The sequence below is a fragment of the Poecilia latipinna genome, unplaced genomic scaffold, assembly GCF_001443285.1.
Source record: "Poecilia latipinna isolate Pla-1442-1.1 unplaced genomic scaffold, P_latipinna-1.0 Scaffold698, whole genome shotgun sequence".
Taxonomy (NCBI): domain Eukaryota; kingdom Metazoa; phylum Chordata; class Actinopteri; order Cyprinodontiformes; family Poeciliidae; genus Poecilia; species Poecilia latipinna.
Window position 1 is genome coordinate 364,737 of NW_015113314.1, and position 26,849 is coordinate 391,585.

At 34.9% G+C, this 26,849-nt stretch overlaps 1 protein-coding gene across 1 annotated transcript in view; it reads right to left on the minus strand.

Annotated features, from left to right (window-relative positions):
• luzp2 (leucine zipper protein 2) overlaps window positions 1–10,892 on the minus strand; it is a gene marked incomplete at its 5' end in the record, with an annotated part of 92,156 nt that extends 81,264 nt beyond the window's left edge. The window contains 3 exons of the mRNA XM_015044966.1: window positions 1,234–1,315; window positions 6,032–6,102; window positions 10,761–10,892. Of these exons, the coding sequence (XP_014900452.1) occupies window positions 1,234–1,315; window positions 6,032–6,102; window positions 10,761–10,892 (285 nt within the window). The remainder of the gene's footprint in view (window positions 1–1,233; window positions 1,316–6,031; window positions 6,103–10,760) is intronic.
• Window positions 10,893–26,849: the final 15,957 nt, after the last annotated feature.

Consider the following 26,849-nt stretch of genomic DNA (forward strand, 5'->3'; position numbering starts at 1 on the left):
TTTTTGTAGGGTTCAAAACCCCAAAAAAAATTTAAAATCAAAAAAAAAAAAAATGAAAAAAAAAAAAAAAAAAAAAAAAAAAAAAAAACACTGTCCAAATGATTTATTTTGGGAAAGTAAAAGAACTATTCAAACCAAACAGACAATAGGTGAAAAAAACAATCTCCCTCTTATTAAGTCATGTATGAACACAAAAGCTAAGAGTAGTTTCAAACACCACACCTGTACCTGATTACAGCCAATCTTGCAAAATCAAAAATATCTTAAATATTTTATATATAGCCGGGGTATACATAGCCTATCACCAAGTTATAGGCTATCAATACACATAAATATGTGTATTGATCTCTAGTAACTGTCTCCTATAGTTGCAATATCAAAAACCAGATAAGTCTTTACATCACAAGAAGGAGCTTTAGCACTAAATACATGAAAGTGAGTCAGTGCTGAAGTGACTTCTTCTTATAAATCTGAAATAGGAATGAATAGTGATGCTTATATTTATCTTTGTTTATCCTTCTTAAAATTGTGGTTGTCTTCAATTCTGGAAGTAAAAGGGAAAGTCAATGTATCAGTATTAATAGCATTTAGAAATCATAAACTATATAAGAAAAATAAATTACCTTTATAAATGCATTTGACTTTTTATTTAAAGTCTGGGTAGTTTTAGCAATTATGAAATATTTGGATAAGCACACTATTAACTCAATTTCAATACTTTGCAAAAGAAATTAAATAAACAGCAAAAACCATCCATCTGTAATATTATTTTGTAACCTAAATTATGTACGGTCACTCTTCACTTCCCTCTGAATAATGGCAGTGTATCCTCTGCATATCTAATGGCCTAAAAATGTGGTTTAAAGTAATGATGTCATTTGCTATAAGTAACGGGATACATTTAAAAATCTGTGAAAATCTGACTAAAGAAAAGTAACTTTGTTGAGTAAGTTACTGAAAATAGTCATACGACCGTCCATTTAAATGAAAACTTTTCATCAGCTTATATCACAATAAACACATTAAATCAGGGTTTCAAAATTGGAACCAAACAAATAAGATGTGGCAAAAGGTTTTCTCCTGCTGTGTCAGAGTTTCAGTTTAGAGTTGTGAGACGGAAGAAAAAGCCAGCTGCTGCGTAATGAGCGTCGATCACCGAGGGGGGCTGTGTGACAGGTGACGGGGCTGGTTAGAGGAGACCGAGCGCTGATGGTGAGGTCATCTCTGTCTTACCGTGGCCTGCTGCTTTTCAGCTTTCTCATTTGCCTCATCCAGCTGCTTCTGCAGGGCTGCCTGGAGGGACTTCATCTCCTCTCTGTCAAGTGGCAGGGAAGTGAGAAACACCCTGTTAGCACATCGTCCTTACACTCTCCGAGCCCTTTACTACTCTACCTGTGAATGGTTTTCTACAGCACACTCCTTTGAGAGAAAATAGATTTTTGTGTAGAAACAACTACTACTCACAATAAAATAGTTTTAATTTTGTAGAAAAGAAAAGAAAAAGCAACACTTGATTTAAGCTAATTTATTCAGAATGATTTTAATAGTGGTAGATTTCCTTAAATGTTTATTGTCAATCTTTGGGGAAGAAAATTCTCCATTTTGCAGTACTATTCCTAACTAGTAATGAAAGTGCAAACAGTTGAGCCATGAACTGATTTTGACATTTGTGCATATCAAAACAAATTAATTTCTTAATTATTTTTTTCTCTCCTCAAAATACATATTTACCATTTTGTTTTCTTACACAGTGTCTTGCAAAAGAGTTCAAAACCTCTGAATGTTTATATTTTTTTACAGTAAAGCAACAAATTAAAGTGTATTTGTCTGAGATTTATTTATGAGACAGAGCAGCAAAGAGTAGCACAAAGCCAAACAGGAAAGAAAAAAATTAACATTTTCAAATGTTTTTACTAATAAACCCTGAAGTGTATGTCATGTATAACTATTCAGCCCTTTTATTTTTATCTGCATCCTGGTTTCCAAAGGAACTTGCCAACTAAAAATCAAAAAGCTTACACTTTAAAATTAAGAGCAGTGTTTCTTCTTTTTGTCTTCTTAACATGTCCTGGTGCTTTTATGGATTCCAATAAGACAGCTGACAAGAGCAAGAGGCAAACCTCATTCAGATTAGGGAGACTTGGGCACTCCTCTGGAGCCAGGCTTTGGCTCTTGGGGCTCGGCCTGAAGAATATACAGGAAGTCCCCTCTCTGTGAGCCACCACATGCAGGTAAGAACGGATCAGTTGCCATGCAAGTTGAATGACAGGCAAAAGCGTGGTGGGGATTCTCAGCCCCCGGCTGAGTGTCTTGATTGAGTTTTCCACGGTGAGCAAGACAGATGCCCCTTTGTGACTTGAGGTTGGAAGAAGCAAAGGTTCTGAATGTTGTCTGCAAAGGTTTTGAATGTTGTCTGTGCTTATAGTGCTGGGAGCATAATCTGGTTTTAGGACATGGAATGTCACCTCACTGAGGTGCCAGAGTTGTTGTGTCGGGTTGAGTAGTCCCAGCAGGAAATAACAGGACTCACAGCTTGAGCTCTGAAATCAAACTCCAGGAAAGGAGCTGGACTCACTCCTCCTCCGAAGTTGCCCAGGGAGAGAGGTGTCAGGTGTCTGAGTGTCTTGATTAAGCGACAGGGTCGCCTCTTTGCAACTTCAGGTTGGAAGAAGCAAGACTCTGAAAGTTATCTGCACCAATGCATTGAACAGTAGTTCAGATTTCCAGGCCGTTTTGGAGTTTCTGACCAGAACCCAAGCAATGTTCTAATGATAGACTTGTTGCTGGAACAGAATTTCCATAATAAACATTATGTTTGAGCACAAAGTGGTTCATACCAGGGGCCATAACAGGGCCTTCATTAATTGGCAAGAAGAAAGCAACAGCACCCTTAAAAGATGCTGACTGCTGTTTGCCATAATCATTGTATGGAAGAAAGCTCAGATAAAATGAAAGCAAAACAAAGATTTTTAGTCAACATGTAATAAATATATGTGTGGCAGAAAACAAACTCTGCACATTATCTTGGACAAAGCTTCCACTTGATAAGTTGGCATGTTGGCAGTATTATGCATTGTGGAAATTGTTTCTTTGGCATAGGGAGTTCAACCTCACAATTGTTATTTATGCCATTTAATTTGAGAATACAAAATCCTTAGGGAAATACACTGAAGTTTTATTTATTGAGGATTTTGGTTGTAAGAAATGTTTAAAAGGGGTCTATAATGCAAGGTCCTATAAATAATCCTTTCTTTCCACTTCTTTTTGAGCTGAAAACGATATATTCAACCCAGTTCTTGTTGTCATGAACTACTTGCATCATTTATATGAAATTTGCTGTAGTCAACATACACAGAGCTTAGTTTTGCATTAAAAAGCCTGGTTAATGATATGTGAATTTGGACACTTTTGAAAGATACTTGATTTTTTGCTTTTTCCAATGACATTTTATGTATTCTCTGGAATGCCCCACAGATTTTTTAGCCTGCTGTGTAAAAACTGTTTTTGCATTTATTATACATCTACCTAGTAAATGGGTGTTATAATGCTGAGGCTATTTCTGTACTGTTTGATTTTCCCGTGCACAGATAACAGCAAAGCACAATGAATTATATATTAAGTAGGCTGGTGATGTGAGTCCTTGCTTTGAAAAAATGCTTGTAGAAATCACATCACAAGAGGCAGCCAAGTTAAATTCATAAAGTCTGCTAATATGTCTAAACATGGCTGTAAATTTAAAAGTGCATTAGGCATAGGGGAAATGTGGTGTAATGGATCTGCAGTACCTTTCAAAATAACAGCAACAGTCACTTTGTAAAGGATCTCGATGCTCCACACATATTTCAGATGTCAATGGTCTTGTCTTTTAGTGTAAGACCAGTAAAACATATTTTCTTTAGAGTAATCAGCATAATATATATGCCTGTATCCAAGACAAGGAAACAGTTTGAGGCACAAACAAGCAAAACACTGACAAAAGGGATGCACATCACTCTAGTGAGCAAATAGCACATGTTTTTATAGCAGGTTCAATCATAGTCGAGTTAATTGTTGATAATCAAAACATGGAATGTTATGTTCCAACCATGAGTGTCTTTTCTGTTGGAAAACATCTCTGTTCTGTCACAGTTTGGGGTAAAATTATTTTCAGAAAGCAATCAAATCTCTGTTAAGAGATGTCAGAAATAAATGACTTGCAATGAATCACCTGTCTGCATCTGCCATAATGGAGTCAGCAAGTAATTGCTCTTGGCAGCCGTGGAAATCCAAAGGTGGATTAATAACACCCTGAAAAAAACTGTGCCTTCCAAAATGCTAGGTAAGCAACACTGAGCCAAACTGCTGCTTTATGGTTTTTAGCTTGATGACATGTGAGAGCTGCCAAGTGATGGACTATTGATTGGCGATCAAGATCCTGCTCACAAGACTTCTATAGCCTTTCAGAGAGCATGTGAGGCAACAAGTGATTCCTGATCATGAACAGACTCATTACACACTTTATTAATAGACAATCCTAACTGGTAAAAAAAAGAAAAAAAAAAGAAGCCCTAAATCACAGATGGATTTTCATATGTTAGGAGAATAAAGACTGAATAATAATGTTTTATGTACACTAGGTAGTTTATTATTTTTCAACTCCTGCTTACTTCTTTCTCTACTATAAATAAACTAGACCACACCATCAATTATAGTAAACAGCATCAACTACAATATGCAGCTTTTTTTTTTCCTATTCATATTTAGAATCTTCTTGTAAGCTTAGGGAAATGAAATAAATGTCATTAAGAAAGATTCTGTAACTTTAGAATTTATGTTTAACATGTAACATTCATCATTCAAGCTTTTCACTGAAAATTGGAAAAAGCCAACATGCTTCAAAATTACTGATGCTGAAAGAAGTTACTAAGTTACTACTCCAAAACCTGAAAACCAAATCAGATCACGAAGTGGAAACCAGACAAAACCACCGGCTGAATAAAGGATGTTTTAAAGATTGCTAGGACAGTCTATCACTTCACCAAGGAAGCTGGTTGTTTCACCCACTTCGTAATTTTGTACTGTTGCATCTTCAATTATATACAAATCAAAAAGGGGGAAAAAAACAAGTGATCTTTTACAGGAGGTTCTGAGACGACCAAGCATTGGTTTGTTGGGGTTGCTTGGAATCAGCTCTGCTATCTAATTCACATTTTGTTATATAATTCAATCACAGTCTTTAAAAAAAAAAAAAATATATATATATATAAATAGCCTCCACCAGTAAGAGGTGATTCATGGTTATTTTTGTTTCTCTGCTGTCATAATGTCTCATATTTAATAAGAGTAGACTAAACTATGATCAGAAGTCCAATCAATAGAAATGTAAGACCTCTGAAAATTTTTTAGCAATATGGATCCTGATGGACTTATGCAAATGTGTTTAAAATCCATCAAAATGCATTTTTTTTATCACATACGTGTAATTTGGAACCAGCTTGACATTTTGAAGGGATTCAACATAAAGGACCGAAACATAAAACAAAATCAAACTGCAATAGTGATGTACTTTTTGTATGTAATTTTTCTATAAATCCCTCCTCTGCGGATCAGTGTTTCATGGCTTCTGTTAAAAGCAAACTAAAGACATCTATTAAGTTGACACAAGTTAATTCTTACAGGTTGCTTAAGTACATAAAAACAATGGTTAGACAAAAGAAACATATCAAATTGACCAGAGGCCATTTATGAGGATGGGTTCAGACTTTTATGTTTTGATTCCAAAAGAACTTGCAAAACTATCTTAGAAATTACACTGTGGCTGAGGTTTCAGCTGGCATATATATGTATATAAAACTGAAACTTTAGATTTTTAAAATAAAATACCAGAAAAAATAAGCTCAAGTTCTTAAAATCCATCTAATTTAACATATTATTATTTTATTGATAAATATAAACACAATTTTGCAAATCATAGCAGAAAACATTGCAAATTAGGAGACAATGATCAAGATACTTTCTAAATCCTCCATGGTGTCATGATGCCTGGTTTTACCTCTGTTTGTGACTGAGCTCCAGAATCCTTTGCACATCCTTCTTGGCCACTGATTCATCATTTTTTAGGGACTGAAAGAAAACAAAAGACACTATTTTTTTTCTCAAGCAAAGGCACAGTTTTCTATATTGCATGGCAATTCAAAGCATCAAACACAGTGCATTCACATTTGAACTGGCTCTCTCTAGTACATGTTTCCTACAATTCCAAGGGATTTAGTAAAGATGGACTTGAATCCAATCGGTGTGAAAATTATCTGAAATGATACAATAATTGAGGAAAGTGTTAAAATAATGTGCAACAGATGTGGAATCCTGTTGATGTCCCTTTTCTAAATTGTATTGCTTTTAACAATCTGTTGATGAATGTCCTAATGAGCACACACGCAGATGCACAGATTGGTTTCTGGTGGTGGCTAACCAGATTCCTGATGGGTAATTAGGAATTAGTGATATATTTGATTGCCCCAAAAGCCCTTTGAGATCTTATATTAGTTCAGAGTGGAGCCGAGAAGCGCAGACTTCTGGGGGAAATCTGGAATCAAAGGGAGAGTTTGTTTTTAAAATATGCTTGAAAGTCTGTGCTAATTAACACAAGTCAATACAAATTGACTGTCTTTTTTTTCTCTCCCAAAGGAGGAGAACCTATGCACCCAGAGCATACAAAACTATGCTAACGATATTGATAGAAAAATATAAAAATTCAAGCAAACAGATGCTGGTGACAGTGGCTACCAGAACAACCACATCAATAATTCCATTTATTTTAAATAAATATAGCTGATTAATTTCTATGTAATGTTCTGGTGGGGAAGTTTTGAGTCACATGTGCTACATGCCATCAAGACTTCAACACACCTACCTAAATAACATCACAGCCATTGAAATGACCTCCAAATACCACAGTCTGTCTGAGCTTATACAGCATGACCCACAAAGGTGGCACCCTATCTTAATGTGCAGGCTGAAGACTGCTGGAAACCATCCAACTTAAATAGCAACTTTTTGTCTCTGTCTCTCGCTGCTGCCATCTGTTCTCATTTCTGTTTACAAGCAAGGCCAACTTGATCTTGAATAAGTGTACTTAGTTGGGTGTTAGTTTGATTTATAAGTCCTTCATAAACGTCTTTTGCAGACCACATACAGACTCCATTACTCCTGGTGGCAGTGGCCTATTTTTATCAGAGAAAACATCCCCACACACTGCACAATTTACTTAGGGTTGATTGAAGAAAATCACATGAATTTCAAGGTTTTGATAAAGCCTCAATAATCCTTAGATCTTAGGACGACCCGACAATTGTGAGATTTTACTGGAAAAAAAATCTGGTTCAAGAAGAGCAACACAGTTTGGTGAATTTAATGGATCTGCTGCAATCATCTTGGATTCTGTTATAAAAGTACCCCATTAGAGCTTTTACTGTGGCAACTTTGCTTTGACAGGTTGGTTATTATGGTTGAATCTACCCAATAGCAGGGAGGAAATATACTCCCCTCCAAAGTCTCTAGATAATACCAAACTGGTGAAGAGACACTTATATGTTTTTTGTTTGTTTGCTTGTTTTTCTTTTGTACTTTGCTCAACTTTAAACTGTTTAGACATTAAAGAGAGGTAAAATTGTCTATCTCAAGATTGTTTTAGTTCTACATCAGGACTAAATCTGAACATTTATTTCACTTTTAAAAATAAGCACATTTATTTTCTGTTAAAATAGTTTAATTTCTTAGCTTATTTGTATAGGGACTACCAAACAACTGCACCTGATAATTTTAACTAATTTGGAATATTATAGAGGCATGCTTTTAGTTAAATGAATAGCATGAATAATATTACAAAACATTTAAGATGCAAATACAAAACAGAGTAAAGCATAACTCTCATTAAGAACGGTAACATACAAATTGCATAACACCAACACATCCTGTTCCATCAAACTTAATTCAAAACAGAGGCAATTATTCTTGAAGACTGTGGTCTTTCCAAAACAACTGAATAAGTTTTAGTCTTAAATAATGCCAGAGTTCAGTAATTATCTGCAGGTAAAATGTTTTACTCGCTTAAGCAAAACAGTACCCTGTTTCACTCTCCAAGAATAGTGTTGTCTTAAAGCCTCTTAGGTAGTTTAATGGATGATTTTTATTTAAAACAAACAGCGTGTTCGAATTGCATCACAGGTAGATTGTAAATCATCTTATAACATCATCATTGTATTATGAATAAAAAATTCACTGCATACAATCTTGTCTTTAGAATCATTGGAGCTTATTCAGTCTACATAACTGGGTAATAATGTTCAGTCATACTTTATATTGCAGATAACGCTAAGAAAACGTGACAACATAAGAACTGCTTTGAACTCAGTTAACTTCTTAACAACATCACTGGGGCATGCTGCCAAGCAAAACTCCCCCTTTTCACAGAAAGTTTAATTATTGAGGTTGCTGACCTGGACCTAGAGGCCAACTTGTTAGAAAGATAAGCATTCGCTCCGTTGTCTTTTGAAGAAACATAGCGCTGCTTTATTCTGCTGACATTGATTTTGTTTAAAAAGTTAATGATATTTATGGAGATGGATCCTTAGCTCTAAAGCATAGATTTGTTCCACAGCCCACTAATTTAAATCTAACCCAACCTCTGCCCTGCCCAACATGCAGGAGCAGGTCCCAGGGCAAAGATGGGTGCCAGCTCTGCTTGCCTGGAGAGAACACACATCAAATCCTGTGTCCTCGATGACGGTGGCCAGACGACCTGAGTCTTTACATCTTTTAACAGACATATGAAAAGCTCATAGTGGAGCTGGAAATACACACAATTACAAATGGACTATTCTTCGCTGGGTATTAGTTATGCCAGAAAATTTTAAAACATCAACAGTAAGAGAACCATGGTCTACTTATCAAGGTAGGTGGCATTTTTTCCACAAACGTTTTTGATTTGATCACTGTGACTGAAAAATGTGACATAATTAAATTAAATTGTATAAATTAATTTCCATTTACTTCAGATAATGAGCTTAGTCTTAAATAATAATCAGAATTTGCTATGCAATGCCCTGGGTTGAGATAATTGTGTTATGCAAAAATTCTCAGAACACTTTAACATCTGAATACTGAGCAATTTTAAAGTGTCCAGGGTTCTTTTATATTACTCAACCAACTTTTGTGCTGAGATATATCCAATGTATCATGTCGTTTTCTTTCCTGCAGGATATGAAATCACACTAAACATATAAGGTTTTTGTTTGTTAAGTGATAGAATATTAAGAATATGCATCCATTCATTTATAATTTATCCCATCTTCCCCTTACAAAGTTGCTGTACAACTTCAAAGTCAAAAGTTTGCATACTAAAGTTACAAAATATTCAGAATAACTCAGAAAAGCACTGATGATTACATCATGACTTAGTAAACTTCCTCTAGGATGATTAAAAAAAATAAAATAAAATGGAGGTACAGCTGTGGAAGAAGGAACTGAAGGAAAAACAGAAACACAGCAGAACTAATATAAAAGACTAATGAACACTAATAACAAAACACAAAACCAATCCTAACACTTTGATGATAGCTTGATACATCTAAATGCAATAACTGTTGTAGAAAATATGACAAAATAAGGAGTGGTAGTTTGAGATGTTGAAAATCCATTAGGCTCCTAAATATGAAAAGCCATTGGAAGTCACTGATAATTAACAATAAATTAAAATGCTATTGAAATCTACGTCTTAATTCTGTCATAAATACTGAATAATCTGATGTTGATTAAATGTTTATCAAATTTTAAAACTAGTAAATATCAGCTTTCAACCCATCTGTATGATAACATAAATTTTTGTCTTATTTAATTCAGGAAATGGGTGACACTCAACAAATGAAACAGTTTCAGAGAATGCTCTGAATTTGGATACTAAACTATTACTACGTAGTTCAACTCTCCTGACAGAGCAAAGCAGAGGAACGTCGTAACTGCAAGAGGTGATTGGGAAATCCAATAATTTAATAATTCAGGAAGAGCTAGCAGATGCAGATGTGGCAATCTGCTAGCTATCTGCTGCAATCTGGAGCTTTTAAAACTGAACCCGAGGCAAAGGAAATCCCTCGTATAAAATAAAAAGTTATGAAGTTTACTCTGTACAGAGCTGATGTAAACAACAACAAACTTAAAAATAAAACCTAAACCTAAGAGAACAACAACAAAGTACAACTATCCAATGAAATCTAAAGAACACAGTGGAATCAATAATTGCAACTTAAAATAAACAAAAAGTTCAATCTAAATACTTATGATTGCAATTAAAACTCCCATTGGAAATATGTTGAGAATTTTGAAGAACAGATTGTGAAAAAATCTTTCTGTTGTAGCTCTAACGAAGTTTTCATTTATTATCGTGTTTCTGCATGCCAAGCCCACACTGTTTATGTAGTATTGGTGTGTATTCTGCATTTAAAACCTCAGACACAGAAATCTAATTCTTTCAGTCACTTTCCAAAGCTTGTGGCCATAGATGAGGGTAGGATCATAGATCGATCGCTAAATTGAGAGCTTCACCTTTTGGCTCAGGCAAAGCTCTTCACATATTCATTAAATAATAATCAGTTGGCTTACAGCATAATGATCAAAAAGCTAAGATTTTTTTTTATTTTTTTATCATTGACCTACAACTCAAAACTACCAGCTGGAACATGATGCTTATCATGCTGAATTATAAAGAGAAGCAGTATGTTTCTCACCTGAAGGTTGCCTTTTATGCTGTCCAGTTCCTTCGATGTCTTTGAGAGCTGATGCAAGATGCTGCTTCGTTCACTGAAGACTTCTTTTAGCTTCTTCTCCAAACCATCGTAGCTTTGTCTATCGAGAGGAGAGAGATTTCACGGTTTAATGTTTGCCATGAGCTGAGGAAATTCAATCATCAGAGAGCTCTTGAGGGACAGACGTGTTTCAACATGCAATAAAACACTTACTTTTCAAATAAAAGAACATCAGAGAGAGAGAAACGAATATCTATCCAGCAGAAAAGTATTGAATAATCAAAACTTTATATTTTGTTTTCTATTTAATGGAGCTTGAATTCAAAATAGATTAACTGTAAAATACAAATCACTGGATCATTGATCAATTAGCTGTCACACTGCAACATTTTACAGACTTATTTCAAAAACTGGAACATTGTGTAGTGATCTGCACTAAAATGTTTTGTGCAAAAACATGTTTAACAAAAACAATTGAGAGTAACTAAGCATGTTTATTTTGCGATATCTAACCAGCAAGCTTAAGATAATCCTAAATGCTTTAACAGAAAGCAGCTTTACTTCCTTTCATGGTTGTTTGACCTAAAAAGGAGTTGTTTGATTTTTGAACACCCAGAATACCAGAGTCTAAAGCTTAGACTCTGGAAGTATCTTTTGGTGACCAAAGCTGCTGTGGCTATGTTCCCCATGTTGTATGGCATGCCAGTCTTTTGAAAGAAAAACAAAAACAAAACAAAGCTATGTTGCTCAAAAAGTTACAAACAAAAGATATTTTGTGAAAGTTAAGTTCTGTCATTTCTTTGAAGCATGAGTCAAATGTCATGCACTCCTGCTCTAAATACTGCATGTATACTAAGAATAAGAGGGTGAACTTCACAGTGTTCCACTCACTTCATCACAGTCAGGCAATTTTCTGTGTTGTCACCATCTATTTTAATTTCTTTTATGTTGAATTATCAACTGACAATTTAAGAAGAAAATATCAGTGGTCTAAGAGTGCCCTAATTGGTTAGATATTTTTTCACTGAATTATTCAGATTGAGGACGGTGAATTAAGCTGTCGTTTCAGAATACTGACATGAGTAAGCTATCTGCATAATTTAATGTGAGGTTAAGTGATGTTAGTATTGTGTGATTGCTGTGATATTTAACTTGGAGTTCCATTGTTTCCGTTTCAGTGATGCACAGGTGTATCATTCATGCCATCTGAGAGCTGTGGCACTTATGTAATGTTCTTTCAACATTTTCAAAAGAATCTGCGGTAGGTCGGCTGTGTTGTGATGGAACTGAGCAGGTTACATGGATAAATGCATATTAAGGTTATGTAGAAGTGTAATATTCCTGTGGTATGGTGTCTTTCAATGCAATTAAAACTAAAAGAAAGTTGAGAGAGTTCCAAGGTTAAATTCTAATATCAAGAGAAAGCTGAAAGAAGATTGAAAAGAAACTAAATAATCTGTTTACTTCCTGAAATCAATCAAATATCTGATTGATCTGAGCTTTTTATAGCTTAATAAAGACAAATGGATAACAACTGTTTTATATGGGACGTGATTACCTGAATGACAAAAAACTGTACTGGCATTAAGACATAAATTTAATCCCACAAAAATTAACAGATTTGACTAAATTGATTCCAATGGTTAATGGATGCATTTTTGAAAATTTAATTAATAATCCACGACTCTCTTCTAACTTTTCAAAATATGAAACAAACCAGAACATGTCATTCAAGTAAGGCAGATGTGTGTAGATCTAGAAAAAGGTGGAAAACTGCAACAAGATGTGACTATAATATGAAAAATAAAACTGCCTAAGGACATTTATCTAACAGGGAGTAATTCTGTTTGTCTTACAGGTTTTTCCATACTTTTACCAGGAATACCATAATTGTCAAATGTCCTGAAAAAGAAACTGAGTTTCATCATGTCTTTGTAATAATTGAATAGAACTTTATTTGTTGTTTTCTTGTTTTTGTTTTCACACTAAGCAGAATATACGCTTTTTACAAATTAGTCTATTTCTAATTAGTTTGATTTTATTCATCTTCTCCACTCGGGATAATTATTTGCCTTGATTTCTGTGTATGGTATATTTCAGCAACATGGCAGTTCAAAATTCTATCTAAGCGTCAAAAAGTTATGAAGTATACTGTCAGCTTGAATAAATTCAAACAAAAACCTATTTATAACTAAACAAAATAAAAACTAAAAAGGCATTCAAAACCAATATACAACTGATTAAATGGGTCTCTATTTTTTTTTTCTTTGTGGATAAATTGGCAAATTACTTATATCTCTTCCTAATAATTATTTCTGCTTGCTTCCTCTTTTTTAAACTCATTCATGTGAACCAAAATTTGCCTGAGCTTCCTTTTCCGGTGAATAAAAATAGAAAACAAAAACGCTTGTGGATGGAGCTTATAGCGCCACTGAATCTGAAACATTATTCTGAATCCATGGCTTCAGTTTAGTCTGGGCTTTCTTCCAAAAACCCTCCGCACCCCGTGTCATAGATCCCAGCAGCAGATCATACACAATAACACATAAATCACTAACAGAAAAGCAACACCTGGGAAATAAATAAATAACACAACGTACTAAATTCCACACTTGACTTGCTACCATATGGCATTGGCGGGAAATTTATTACAGGTTCATGCAACGAGGGAAGATAGGGTGAGAGAATCCTCCCAGTCGGCCGTATTATTCATTACCCGATGGAATTGGCCCTGGGGTATCCATGAAATGAATAAGGCCTGTAATTTGAGCCTCACTGACACAGAAACATGTATATCAGAAGGACTTGCGTATTTTTATTTCAGCAACCCAATTCACTGTAAATTCCTCATTAGTGAAAACAAATAGTAACAGCTGCATAATTGTACCAAAGAATTCAGTACTCCAGCATCCTCTGTCTAAACAAAGCCTATGCTTGTTTGAGTCAGCGATGTTGATGACAGCTAAAATGCCCGACACGAAAAAGCTTCTGATCAGAAATGGCTCCACCAGGCAAAAGCCCATAAAGCAGCAGTGATGAGATAATGAAATCCTCTTTTTTTTTTTTTTTTTTTGGAGCTGTGCGAATGGATCCCTGGCTGTCATAATGAAACTCACCAAACTCCAAAGATTAAGAGGGAGGTATCATTTAAAGAAGCAGATTACAGAGGACAAATATTTCCCTTCGAGTCATAGCGGATTTCAGAACATTTTTCCCTGCGTACCCTGTAGTGGAACTAGAACTGCTGATGCCATTTGAAGCACAAGAAAAAATGAAAGTTGATTTGCAAACAATTAGGAAAGGCAAGTCTTAGTTTTATATACAAAAAAATGCTTAAGTTACACTGACCTCTAAATACATGTAACTATACTTTTATCACAGTTAAGGATGCCAGACATGACTTGAATTTCAATGAGCTGCCTTAGACTAGAGATTTATTTGAAACACTCCACAGCTTCTTGCACGCTAGAATTGAAAAAGCTCTCTATAGAAAACTATTTTCCTATGATGACTTTCATAGATTTGGGTTATCACTCTTTGTGTAGACCAAGTGCTAGTTTGGTATTTGCCTGTCTTATTAAGGCTTTAAATATTGTCACCTTCCAAAAATAATGGCGAGAGTCATTTTTTTTGCCAACTGTGATTTTGGAAAAAAAAAAAACATATTAAAAAAATACCATTGCAGGTTTGCCAAAAGTTGATTTGGGTCTAAAATTCAATTTTGGCAAAAAAAAAATAGGGCATTATTTTGGGAAGTTGTCATGTACTAATCATCCCTCCCTATACACAAACTTTTGGGCTTCCTTGAATCCTATTTGACTTCACCTACTTAAAATGACATGATAGGCAGATGGCGTTTTGGTTCTTTGTTTTTAAAATTACTCAGTTGTCATCCCAATGTTGCCTTCAACATGACTACATGTAGAATCTCTATGCAATTCAACATTACACTAGAAGGCATTAAAAGGTAAACTTGACCTGGGCTGTTGGAGAAGTAATGTATCTAACAGTTGAAAGCAACTCTCAAGGTCAGGACTTGGACATGCCTGGTTTTAACAAAGCTGCAAGCTAAAGGCTCAGGTGGCAACATGTTGGATGTGGTACAGGTAAGTGCACAAATTAAATAGCCTTTGGCATAACAAGAACAGTAACTCTAAAGCAGGGTGTCTGGTGTCAAGCAACTTTTAGATGTTTTGTTTTTCTTTTGTTTCAAATATATTTCCCAGGTATGTTTAAAAAGATAAGTTTTTCAATCCACTTCCATCATAAAAAATGTAAACAAGTTGTTTTACAAAATATCTCGACATGTTTGGACAGAGCTTTTAGTCTAGTCTCTGCATGCGTCCATCGAAACATTCAAGGTCACACTGCATAATGGACTCAGATCATGGTTAGCTGCATTCATATAATCAGGATCAAATTAATCTTTACATCTAATGTCCATATTGCCTCATTATTTTTACATTTTGCTTAGAAGAGAGTGGGGCTGGGAAATTATTTCCTTGCCTGTTTTGAGACAGTATTGGCTATTGACTTTAAATTATGCAGTGACATTGAAGATATTCCCCACCATAGAGTGCTTAGCAGTTAGCTGCAGTAAACATGAGAAGCTCAGTGTGTGTCAGCAGGTTGAGTAACCCAATGCCTTCCGCTCCAAAACATAAGCATAGCTATTTCTGGAAAATTTACAAGAGACGGACAGCATTTTAGACAAGGACAAATTAAAGGATTCCCTGGGGCTCAGTGCCTTTGGAGGCCTCTCCACTATGAGACCTGTCACTTTAATACCCACCAACAGCCTCGACTGAGCTCTATCAATCACGCATTTCAAATGTCAGCTGTGCACATAATTCAGTGAACACACAGACAGCAAGCTGCTATCTTTTAGGCATAACCAGATGTTTTTTTTGGACACAAAGTAGCTTTCCAGACGGAAATATTTGAATATTTCCCAACAGCTTACAGCCTACGAAAAAGAAAGCCTCACTTTCTAATTGAGTCAGACTACCTTGAAAACATGAACACGGTGAACCAAAAAATTATAATCAAACGCAAAGTAACTTTCCACACTGAAATATTTGTATATTTCCCAAGAATATACAGCCTACAAAAATTGTATAATTTCAAAACTCAGAGTACTATATAAATGTAAGCATTTATAGGGTTTCCTTCAACACAAAGTAACTTTCCAGACTGAGAAAATGTTATATTTTTGAGCAACTTCCTGAATATGGTAATCTGATTAAATAAATCTGACAATTGTTTTCAAAGATTGAACTCTCAAATGAAAACTCAAACACTGGCTGTGTTCCCAAGGAGAATATTCAAACTTAACATAACATAGTTCAAATTATAAGATCAACAGTAAATATCTAAAGTTTTTAAAGGCTGAATCCACACAAATTCTACCAGCCAGTGGCAGCCAGTGGTTTAATTATGCTGTTGAAACTGGGCAAATAAATACTTTTAATAAGGAGGGCTGCCCAAGGCCTGTCAGCAAATTAATATATTCTTCTAGCAGAGCATGACCACCATAGAGCATCTAAAACAAAAGTCAGTCATGTTTACCAACTGCTGTATAAACAAGGCAGACAGCAGGGAATATTAATTGCATGCATGTCAGGGGATGTCTGACACTAAATCTGCCTTAATTGTTTAGTCAGGGGAAATGATGAAACAACTGGTGATGAGGAAGCCAATTTTGTTTGGTTAATAAAGGTCAGTGCAGTTTAGAGACCTTGAATGTCTCAGTATGTCAGGATATTAGTTTTAGATGTTCACTTGATTTTTTTTTTCTTTTTTGTAGTTTTATATTATTCACAAAAGGCAGACATTAAAATATTTACTGTAGCATTTCTCCACAAATAGCTTCTGTTTTACTAATTTGTGATAAATATTGTGAATGTGCGCAGTTTGCAATAACTAAAACAAAGTTTTTTGTCACTTCAGCACAGTGAAAATTTTCACTTTGATGGGAAGTCGCTTTTTCATGATTATCTTTTCTGCCATTTCTGCAGATCCTATGTTAAAACAATTTAAACAGACTCTACAATAATAAAAGCTGGGTTGCTTTGTCAATAAGTCCAGAGTAATTTCAATTACATATTTATTTACATATTTATGGCTCAAACTGATAAAATTAAGCTAAACCAAACCAGTTTTTCACATAGGCAATTACTGGAGATATTAATAATCTTACCTGTTTTCTGTTTTCTCACCTGTATTTCCAAGAGATTGTACATTTTGATAACAGCCTCCATTAAATGATCTACATTTATCAAGTCACTATAGAATAAAACTAAACTAGTGAAAGAAAGTTTAAAAAATGTACAAGATCCTTTTAATTTTTATCCCAGAAATTGACTTCCTCTTTAGTCTTTTTTTTAAGTCATGTAATTTTCAACCATGAGAAATTTAGGGCATTGAAAAAGAAATACTTAGCATACTAGATGAATAATTAAATGATTACTCGCAGGCTTTTTCTGTGCACTTTCTGTGCCTCTGTTTATTGCACCCTACCTCTCGGCATATAGCTACTAAGAAATAATCACTACTTTTAGGTAAGAACCTCATGAAAAAGGAGGGAACATTTTCAATGCGGAAACCCCCATCTCCCTTTACTCACATGAAAACACATTTACACACAAACAACAAAAAAGTATAAACATACAGCTGGTTAGAAGAAAAATGTCTCATCGTACCAACAAAAAAAAAGCTAAGCTTATACGGCCTTGAGTTTGACTGGATTTGGTCATTTTCTATCTTAGTCTTAACAATTCGTTTGATCCACTTTGGTCACTACATTGCCAATAATTTTCACTGTGACATGAAATTATCTTGATGATGCTAATGTTTCTATTGGACATTTTGGAGTAGATTCTCACACTGAGAACAATAACCACTGAGAATCCACATGCGAGGAAAACCTAAATGTTGAAATTGCAGCTGATACCACAGTGAGACTCATTCATTGGAATGATGATCTACAGCGAGGAAGTCACATAGCTGCAGGGCTGGTGCAGAGGCAGTGATGTGGACAGAACAAATGAGAGGATCATCAACTTCTCAAGGTCCTGACCTGAGAACACACCCCTCAGCATCAGCATCAGTACTGTGCAGTAGGGAGTATAGACACCATTAAATTCCTTGGAGAGATCTCTGACCTCACCTGGTCGAAGAACATCATGGTGATTGTGAAAATAGCCCCACAATTTCAGAGGAAACTCTAACCTATCAGGCCCTACCAGCATCCTCTCAGCGTTCCAAAGAGCTGTGGTTGAGAATGTGTTGACAAACTCTATCTCAAAGTGGGAATCCAGCTGCATTATGGCAGACAAGGGTCCTGCAGAAGATATACAGAGGAGTGGAGAAAGTCATTGGAGTGTCTCTATCGTCTGTCCAGCATCTGTTGCAGAGTTGCTGCAGGAAAAGAGCACTAAATACTGTCGGAGACCCAACCTGAACTGCTGCACGTCCATAGCAAACACGTCCATATAAAACTGCTGAACTGTAATGTTGAGATTAACTTATTTGCATCAATAAAAGTAAAAAAAAAAATAAAAAAAATAAAAAATACAAGTGGAAAAGCAGAGCAGCAGTAAACAAATTCAATTTTGGGGTATAAATCAAGATGCATTAGTGTTCAGGTTTTTGCATCAATAAAATTTGTTCCATCTGATAAGATATTCCACACTTTTATTTAGAGACTTGATCCCACCCAACTATTAGATTTATGTGGATTATTTCTTGTGAGATAGTATCATGTTTGACTGTATTTTCCTATGTTTCTAAAATAAATCTGATCATTGCAATTGTTGAGACACGTGTCATATTACCCAAAGACCAGAGACGCACAACCGAAATGAACAGCTTTCAGCCACAAGCTGTTAGAAAGCAAAACTCCAGACAGGATTATGCACTTTGCATTATTGGATCTATGCTGTTTTTTTTTTTGTTTTTTTTGTTTGTTTTTTTTTAATTTTGGGTAAGTATTCATTTAGTTTTCATCTTTCTGAGAGAAACTTTTTAACTTTGGGGTTTGGTATTAGATGTGCAAGGAAATTATTTTATATCTGATCTTTTTTTCTTGGTTTTTGATGATGTTTCTTTTTTTTTTTTTTTATCTACAGAAAATTATATTGCTTTATTGAAATTATACATTTACAGTTTTCCACAGGGGTGGGTGGACTTATTCTTGGTTCCAGTGGCTTTATCCCCCAACTAAGAACTACTACCACGCAAATGGCTTTAAAAGCATCCAAAGAACATCTAACAACTGCAACCTTCAATTAAAGGTAGAATTTGAGTGCATCTAATGCACTTTCATCCATTCGTGGTTTTCAAAGCAGATATTCTAGCATCAATAATTGTTGTGCTATTATAAAGCTAGATAGGCATTTTTTACTCTAAAATGGCACACTGGCAGACTTCAATGCTCAGTATCTTGAGTGACAGAGTGTTTTTGTGGGTGGGTTTAACTTTTTTTTTTTCTTATGTTTTCACAACGTCTAATCAAGCTTTCATTCTAGTGCTCTTGGTCAGTTCTATGACAAAGAAAACATCCAGATATTCGGAGAACTAAAATGCTATGTTTGTCTTATTTTTTAGGCTTTTTGCAGTAATAATTGCATTGTGTGTAAATTATATCTTGAAGCACTATGGCCATATTTATAGCACATTCTTGAAGAAAAGGTAAATGTCTTCTTCTTCACCACAAACATTTATTTTGTAAAGTTGCTGTTATCATGCTCTTTACAGTAGAATACTACATGTAACTGATATATGTCATAGTAATAAAGAAGCACAAAACAACAAAAGATCCATCACGCCATTTTCTTACAACCTTATGATGAATAAGAAACTAAAATGGGAAGACATGCAATTATGTAGCCAGTTATGAAAAACTATTATTTGTAGCACAGTTACACCAATAAAGACAAAATATTAATATTTAGAATGTAGAACATCTGTTTATCTATCTTCACAATTGCTCCACAATGCATTCCTATGGGCTGTGGGAAGAGCAACGAGAGCAGTTTATGTAAACTCCACCCAAAAAAAGGCCAGGCCTGACTGCGATTAAAAACCCAGAATTGAGTTAGTGTGAGGAAAAAGCTCAATGCCCAGCACAACAGTGCTACAATTTTATTAGATTCATTTTTGTACAGTGGACGCCCATCACAGACAAAAATNAATTGTTGTGCTTGACAAAATGACACTCAGCTGCTGTTAAAAGTGGATTTCTTCACAGATTTCCATTTCCCACGGGAATCATCACAGTTGGTTGGTAAAATTGTTTCTGAAATGTAACTGTCAACACAAAGACACTCAATCTATTATCTATGGGACATACATATCGTCACCTTCCTAAAATAAAGGCCAAAGTCATTTTTTGCTAAAACTCACTCTGGTGCTAGTAAGCCTCAGTTACCTGTCTAACTCCAAAATTTAACACCATTAGAGAGGAGGTGAATGGCTGAACTTGCTCTCTGCTCTGCAGCTCCTCCCCCACAGCGGAACCTGCTGTGAATGTACAGAATAGTGAGCATGGCCACAGACAACAACAGTTTGTTGCTCCATTAGTTTATCCATCCATGATTGACAGTGCTAAGATCCTCCTTCTGACTCTGATTGGTTGCTTCTGATTGAGAGTGGTGTATTTCTAAAGATGGCTATAGAATTGCTGGGAATAGGTAGATTCACTATGGCCATAGTGCTTCACTTATGACCTGTATTATGTTATACTGTCAGGGCACAGTGATAGTTTTAAGAAATATTTTAAAAATACATTTTTTTATAAAAGCTACCCTGTTTTTAACAGTATATATGTGTACATATATATTGAGATTAATTGATAGGGATTAAATCAACCTTAATCTCAAACATTTTAGCACAGATCACTTCAACGGTGTCCAATCACTTTCTCAAGTATTTATTAATGAGGTGAATACTAATTGAAGTCATGTGCATGTGGATTTGACCATACTTGGCAATAATATTTAGCTCATGCATAGTAGTTACAAATTTAAAGTGCAAGAACTCAGTTTTGGCATCAGAACTCAATAACAAAGAACCACATAGTTTAACTTAATCTTTACTAAAACATGACAATCTTCAGAGGAGTATAAGATCCAACAACTCGTTGTATCCATTGTCTTTTGGCTCACCTTTGAATGCAATTTGGTAAAAGTTCAAGAAAAATGACTGGTTATTATACAATGATTTGTACAAATCAAACAATCAAAAATGTTTGTCTCACAAGCTGAAAATGACACAAACACAAATGGAAGTCAATGAAATATTTGACGTAAATACAATAAACAGCTCTTGTCTCATAAAATGGCCCTCACCAGACTGCTGTTCCTTGTTTCTTCTCATCTGACCAGTAGCTATTAAGTTGGAAACTGGCAACAAACCGGCATTTGAAGCTGATTCACATCAAGGGCAATCAGCGAAGCCTCTTCTCGACTTCCAAGTGTCACTCACGGAAAACACAAGAGGATGAGTTAAGCCAGGCAAAAGAAACGGGAGGGCTGGTGTGTGAGGTGGAGAATTTAAAATTGTCTGACGGATGTGATTTGATTACTGGTTAACTATCCTGCTGGTGCACCACTCTGGTCTGGGGGAGAAACCTGCTGGTAGCTGGATTATCAATTTGGAGAAGGCAAGACTATTAGAATGTTGTTTCACTTTAGGCAGACTGACAATAATGGGGCCACTGCCTTTCTCTCTACTTGAAGTTGTCTTTCTGGTTGTTATTTGCCTCAGTGTTTTGCAACCTAACTAAAAATAAATATAATAAACATACATAATAACGAATTTGTTTTCTGTTGGTGTGCTGTAGCACCTGCGTCTGCCATGTTTCAATTTCCGCACGAATCTGCCCACCATTATAAGAGTGGACACCAAACACCCCTCAACTTAAGTGCATTGGTTAAATGGCTAAGTTTGAAATTCATAATTTTTTAGAAACAACCAGCAGGGAAGCGAAAGCTATATTGATTCTCTTATAGCCTCTTCAACATATGGACTACTCTTTGTAAAATCATATTTATAATATCCCTCAAGGCTCAAATGTCAAGAAACACGGCCCTAATTCCACATGCATTTACAAATAAACACTCATTTTTCTCATGGATACGGCCTGTGTTCAGGCTGAAATTTAATTCAAACAAGTTGTGGATAAGTCTAATGACTAATAGTTTTTTTTTTTTGTTTATTTGACGTATTTTACCGATTCTATGCAGAAGGATGCACGAAAACCTTTTGTCATGTAACACTATGTAATAGTGTGTAAAAAAAACCCTCAAAAAGTCTGGCAGCCCTCCTTAATGAATATTAATGTAAATTGACTGAGGTCTGTGACACAAACAATGTATTCAGTTTAGATTAAAAGTCAATATGTTTGTTTTTAACTTTATTTCTGAAAAAGTGCTTACCACTTGGAAGCTTTGTCTTCGTAGTAATCAAAATCTGACAACACATATATCCCCCATTTCTGTTACTAGTGTTCCCTTTTACTTATTTGTAATAAATCAGGTTTTCAAACACCCAAAATTAAATCACCATTATATTAGATCAATTTTTATTAAAAGAGCTCAGCTAGAAAGTTGTTCTCCAACACCCTATCCAATAGTGTAAGTTAAATGTTTCTATTTCTAATTTTTAAGATATTACATTAAGATTACTGTTTAAAAGTTATGGAAAGACTTATTCACTATCATATTACTTTGAAAGATATTTGTTTGAGGATGCTCTTTCTCTGATGTTACTAATCTTGAGGCCAAGAATCAACCTACACAAAACTTGGAGGAGAACGATTTACAACACTAGTACAAGGAGTAAACAGCTATTTATGTGGCATCAGCAAAGGTTTTTACAAATATCACTTAATTACCTGCTGAGGCAGTTCATGAGAGTTGAAGATGCAACTTTTTAACTTCTCACAAGACACTACGTTGTCTGAAACATTTCAATTTATGATTGCATAAAACCACATTATGCAATAGCTTTTTGACAGGTAAAAGGAAATAACTGGAAAAACACTATATAAAGAATGCCTCAGGGGATCTAGTCTGACGGTGCATATGGAATTTGAAGTTTTATAAAACCTAAATGTTGCGAGTTATATTTATCTTCATAAATTTAATGATAACTGAGCAGGTTTTGAAGTACATACATAAGAAGATGTGCTGTAGGAACATTCCTGCAGCTGTTGCATTTTTGTACATACTAAATGAAACGTGTACAGAAGGAGATAAAATGGGTCCTTGTCTTGAAACCCAACATTTTCATATTAAACTTTGCTTACAGTGTTATTAGAAGTTCATCAGGTGAGAGAAAAACATTGTGTGTGTCACAATGATGAACTTATTTTAATTTCCCCTGGTTTTGCTCCAACAATATTTTTTACTTTTTTTTTGTTGTTGTTTTGTGAGATTTGTGACCTCAGTAATGTTGAACATAATATTTAAAGCCTATTCTGTGGTTTATCAAAAAGATTTGAATTCAGCTCTATGTCATGACTCCTGCATCCCTGCAGTGTGCGGAGTGAATACAAAAAGATGTTTCAAGTACAGGATGAACAAGATGACAGATGGCAGCATGCTGATATGGTTTCTGGAAGAAAAAAAAAAAACTACAGAAGATCAGGATGTTATGTTCATTTTCAAACATAAATGTTTTCAGCTACCAGAGGCTTGTGCACCCTCCTGCAAAGTCAAGATTACCAAATGATTTTTAATCTTGAAATTGATAAATCACCAAGCTAAAACATGGTACATATCTTTACACATCACAGGGACAAGGCAATGATCCTCTCTTTAATCTGCATGAGTTGCATATCAAATTTGTAATTACAGTTATTAGCATTTTAAGTACAAATGCAATCCTAATCTGGAGCCCATTTACATTCCTTTCACTGAACTGTGCCACATTTGACTGTACTGAAATGGATATTATCTCTAGTGCTACAAATAAATCCAATCTGAAGAAGGACTGAAGTGAGCCAAGGTTAATAGAGGTCCTCACCCCTAGTTGATAAAAATAAATGTGGGCAGCTGTGGCCTTTCACAAGAGTGACAAAAAAAAACAAAAAGCATTTTGAAATTAGATTCTTCTTCCTCCACTCTTTCTGAGATAATTATCCTGTTACCATAAAGTATTTGATGCATTCCTCCATATAACAGTGTAATCAATGAGCAAAGTGTTAACAAACTCATAGTGGATCAGGTATAATTACAGTAACAAAAATATAAAGGAAAATGTGTTTTTTAATTGTTAACTTATAGGCAAAGAGAGCAAATATAAAATCAAAGATTGCATAAAAGTTTGCCTTTTAAAGAAGGAGTATCACCTACATTTTATAGCACAATTAAGTAACTATGTTAACTTCAGTTGTTATAAAAATGCCATACATATATAATATAGCGGAAAGGAAATTTGAATTCATCGTCTGAAAATTGGGCCTCTGTCTCTTTAAAAACTCCTGCTCTTTCTGAAACTTTAGAAAGTCATCACAACATCACTGCTTTATTAACTTTTTTATAACGTTTTTACCAGCGTTGCACTGTAGTTTTTATACTCCTCCAAGGAGGAGTTGCATCTCGAAGCGGTGCTAGGTCAACCCAAGTGGCTGCCAAGACTAAAGGACTTCTCAAACATGCATGAAAAAGAAATCCAGCCGACACTCCAACTATGACTTTGATGAGGAATTAACATTGTAACATAACAAGTATGTATGTGAATGTACTCATTAGTTGTAATTTCAGTCCCACCTAGTTCATAAGTATATTTTTTGTTTCTTGTTAAATATGTTTAACTCCTTAAGATGCTTAAGTTAGATTTTCTTCTTTAAATAAAGAAACTATGTTTTATTGTGTTGTTACTGTTACGCACAAGAGCTGCAGCTACTTCAGGGTCATTTCTCCTTACCTTTGTATTGGTTAAGCTGAGCATCTTTTGTACCGAGCTCTGTCAGCAAAACCGTCAATCACACCTTTGTTGTTATGCCCCAGGTACCCGGACTCGCAGGATTTACCACTTGTTAACATGCTTAATGTGCTGAATTCTCTTTCAACTTGACCCTGTCTCGAACACCTGCACAATGAAAAGACAGACACCTTTTTCTCTTTGCCTGCCTCTACATTTTTTTTTTTTTACTTCCTTAACTTGTAGTAAAAGTGCACTTTTAAATGTATCAGAAAAGGTTTGGCTAGGGGCATTATTTCATGGTGGGACACTTTGAAGTAGGTTCATCATTCATTTCTTGAAATTTCCTTCAACAGAAATACTTGTCAAAAATATTAACAGAGTAAGGACTCGCAGCTATTTTGAATAGCAATGAGGTAAGATATATACTTCATTTGCTCTAATCAGGCATAAAACGGGATTATAAAGATTTATTTCTAAATGGAAAGAACATAGTCACAGTGATTTGCAAATTTCGACTGAACCCACTCAATGAAGATCACTGCAGATTAGCGTTGTAATACCTACATGTTTTTATGCAGAAAATATCATCTATAACCCTGTCATTTCAGAATGCACATATGCCAAACAACATTTAATACATAAACATATGCACAGTGATTTTGTTCAACCAAGTGCACAATGCAATGTTCTGTAGAGCAACTTTAAAACGGGACACCAAAACAAAACAGAGAGGATTCCCGGCTATCACTAATCTCTACAATTTGCAGCTACATTTAAAAAAGAAAAGACTATGTATCTTTGAAGAGCAATAAGGCATGCAGCTGGATCTGCACTTAATTACTCATTTGAAACATCATCAAGCTGAATGCAAACAAAGAGAAAAATCTGCTAATGTCCAAATGGCTATTTGTAGCACCCAATCAGCCTAAACGCCATACATCCAGTAATAGGAAAGATGGCAAAATCTCTGCTGATAAAAGGTGATTTTACCAACAGTTGTGCATATGTTGCATTCAGGTACAGCTGGAACAGTAGCTTACTGAAATATCAAAACAACATCAAAGTGTTTTAAACATGTTTAAATCTAAATATGAGAAAAATATTAATAAAAAAATATATGTTAACATGAATCACCCTCAAGTAGCTGTAATGTTGTATAATCTGTGTATTATACATAAGTTATACATTATCAATTAGTTATACATTAGTTATACATTATTTATAATGTATAATGTATCACATTACACATACTTTAGTTACTGAAAAAATCTTCCCAAATCTCCAGCTGGTTCTGTACTTTTTTTCTGTTTTAGAACTTTAGCGGTCTAATTTCTGAGTTTGGTGTAGATTACATATACTAATTAATATGATTTTCAAAAGCTATGTCTGTTCATATGCCACTTGACATTTTACTCTTCATAATTTAGCAACAAATGTATGGAAAGAAAAGATAGGGAAAATACTGTATCCATGTACTGTTGTGGAAAAAAGTCTGGATGAGATGAAGCAACACATTTAGTAACACGTTGCAAAGTAAAAACAAAATTCAGAGTCAAATGAGTCTGTCGAGTCTCTATCAAGTAGTTTTATTCTGGCTGTCTTTTATAGATTTTGGTCAGCAGATCTTGTGACAGCAAGCTGGCACTGTTTGTGGGTGTTTCCCAGCAAAGGGGAAAAAAGACTGAGTTCATTTAACTATAGGTATGAAGTTGTGGATTGTTATGCACCAAGGATATTGTGGAGCTCAGCACAAGTGGTCTTGGGGTTGTGTTTGTTGCTAAGGAGGTGAATATGTATGCTATTACTTGTTTAATGTTACATATTTGTATTTAGTCTGCATTATTTTGTAGAAATTAGTCTTTATTTTGACAGAGATTTTTGTAAGGGTAAAAACTTACAAGAGGATGAATATATTTTATAGGCAATGGATATGCAGTTTACTGCTCTCTGTTGCATTTATCAGCTTTTATAATTTAATCTGAAGTCTCATGAAAGAAATCTAGGTAAAATTCATTATCATCAGTTAATAATAGATTAAATATGTGGTTGCTGTTCGATGTTGGAATAACTTTCCAATATTAATCAGGAGTGCCGTCACAAAATATATTTTTAACACACAAACTAAAAACAGATGATTTT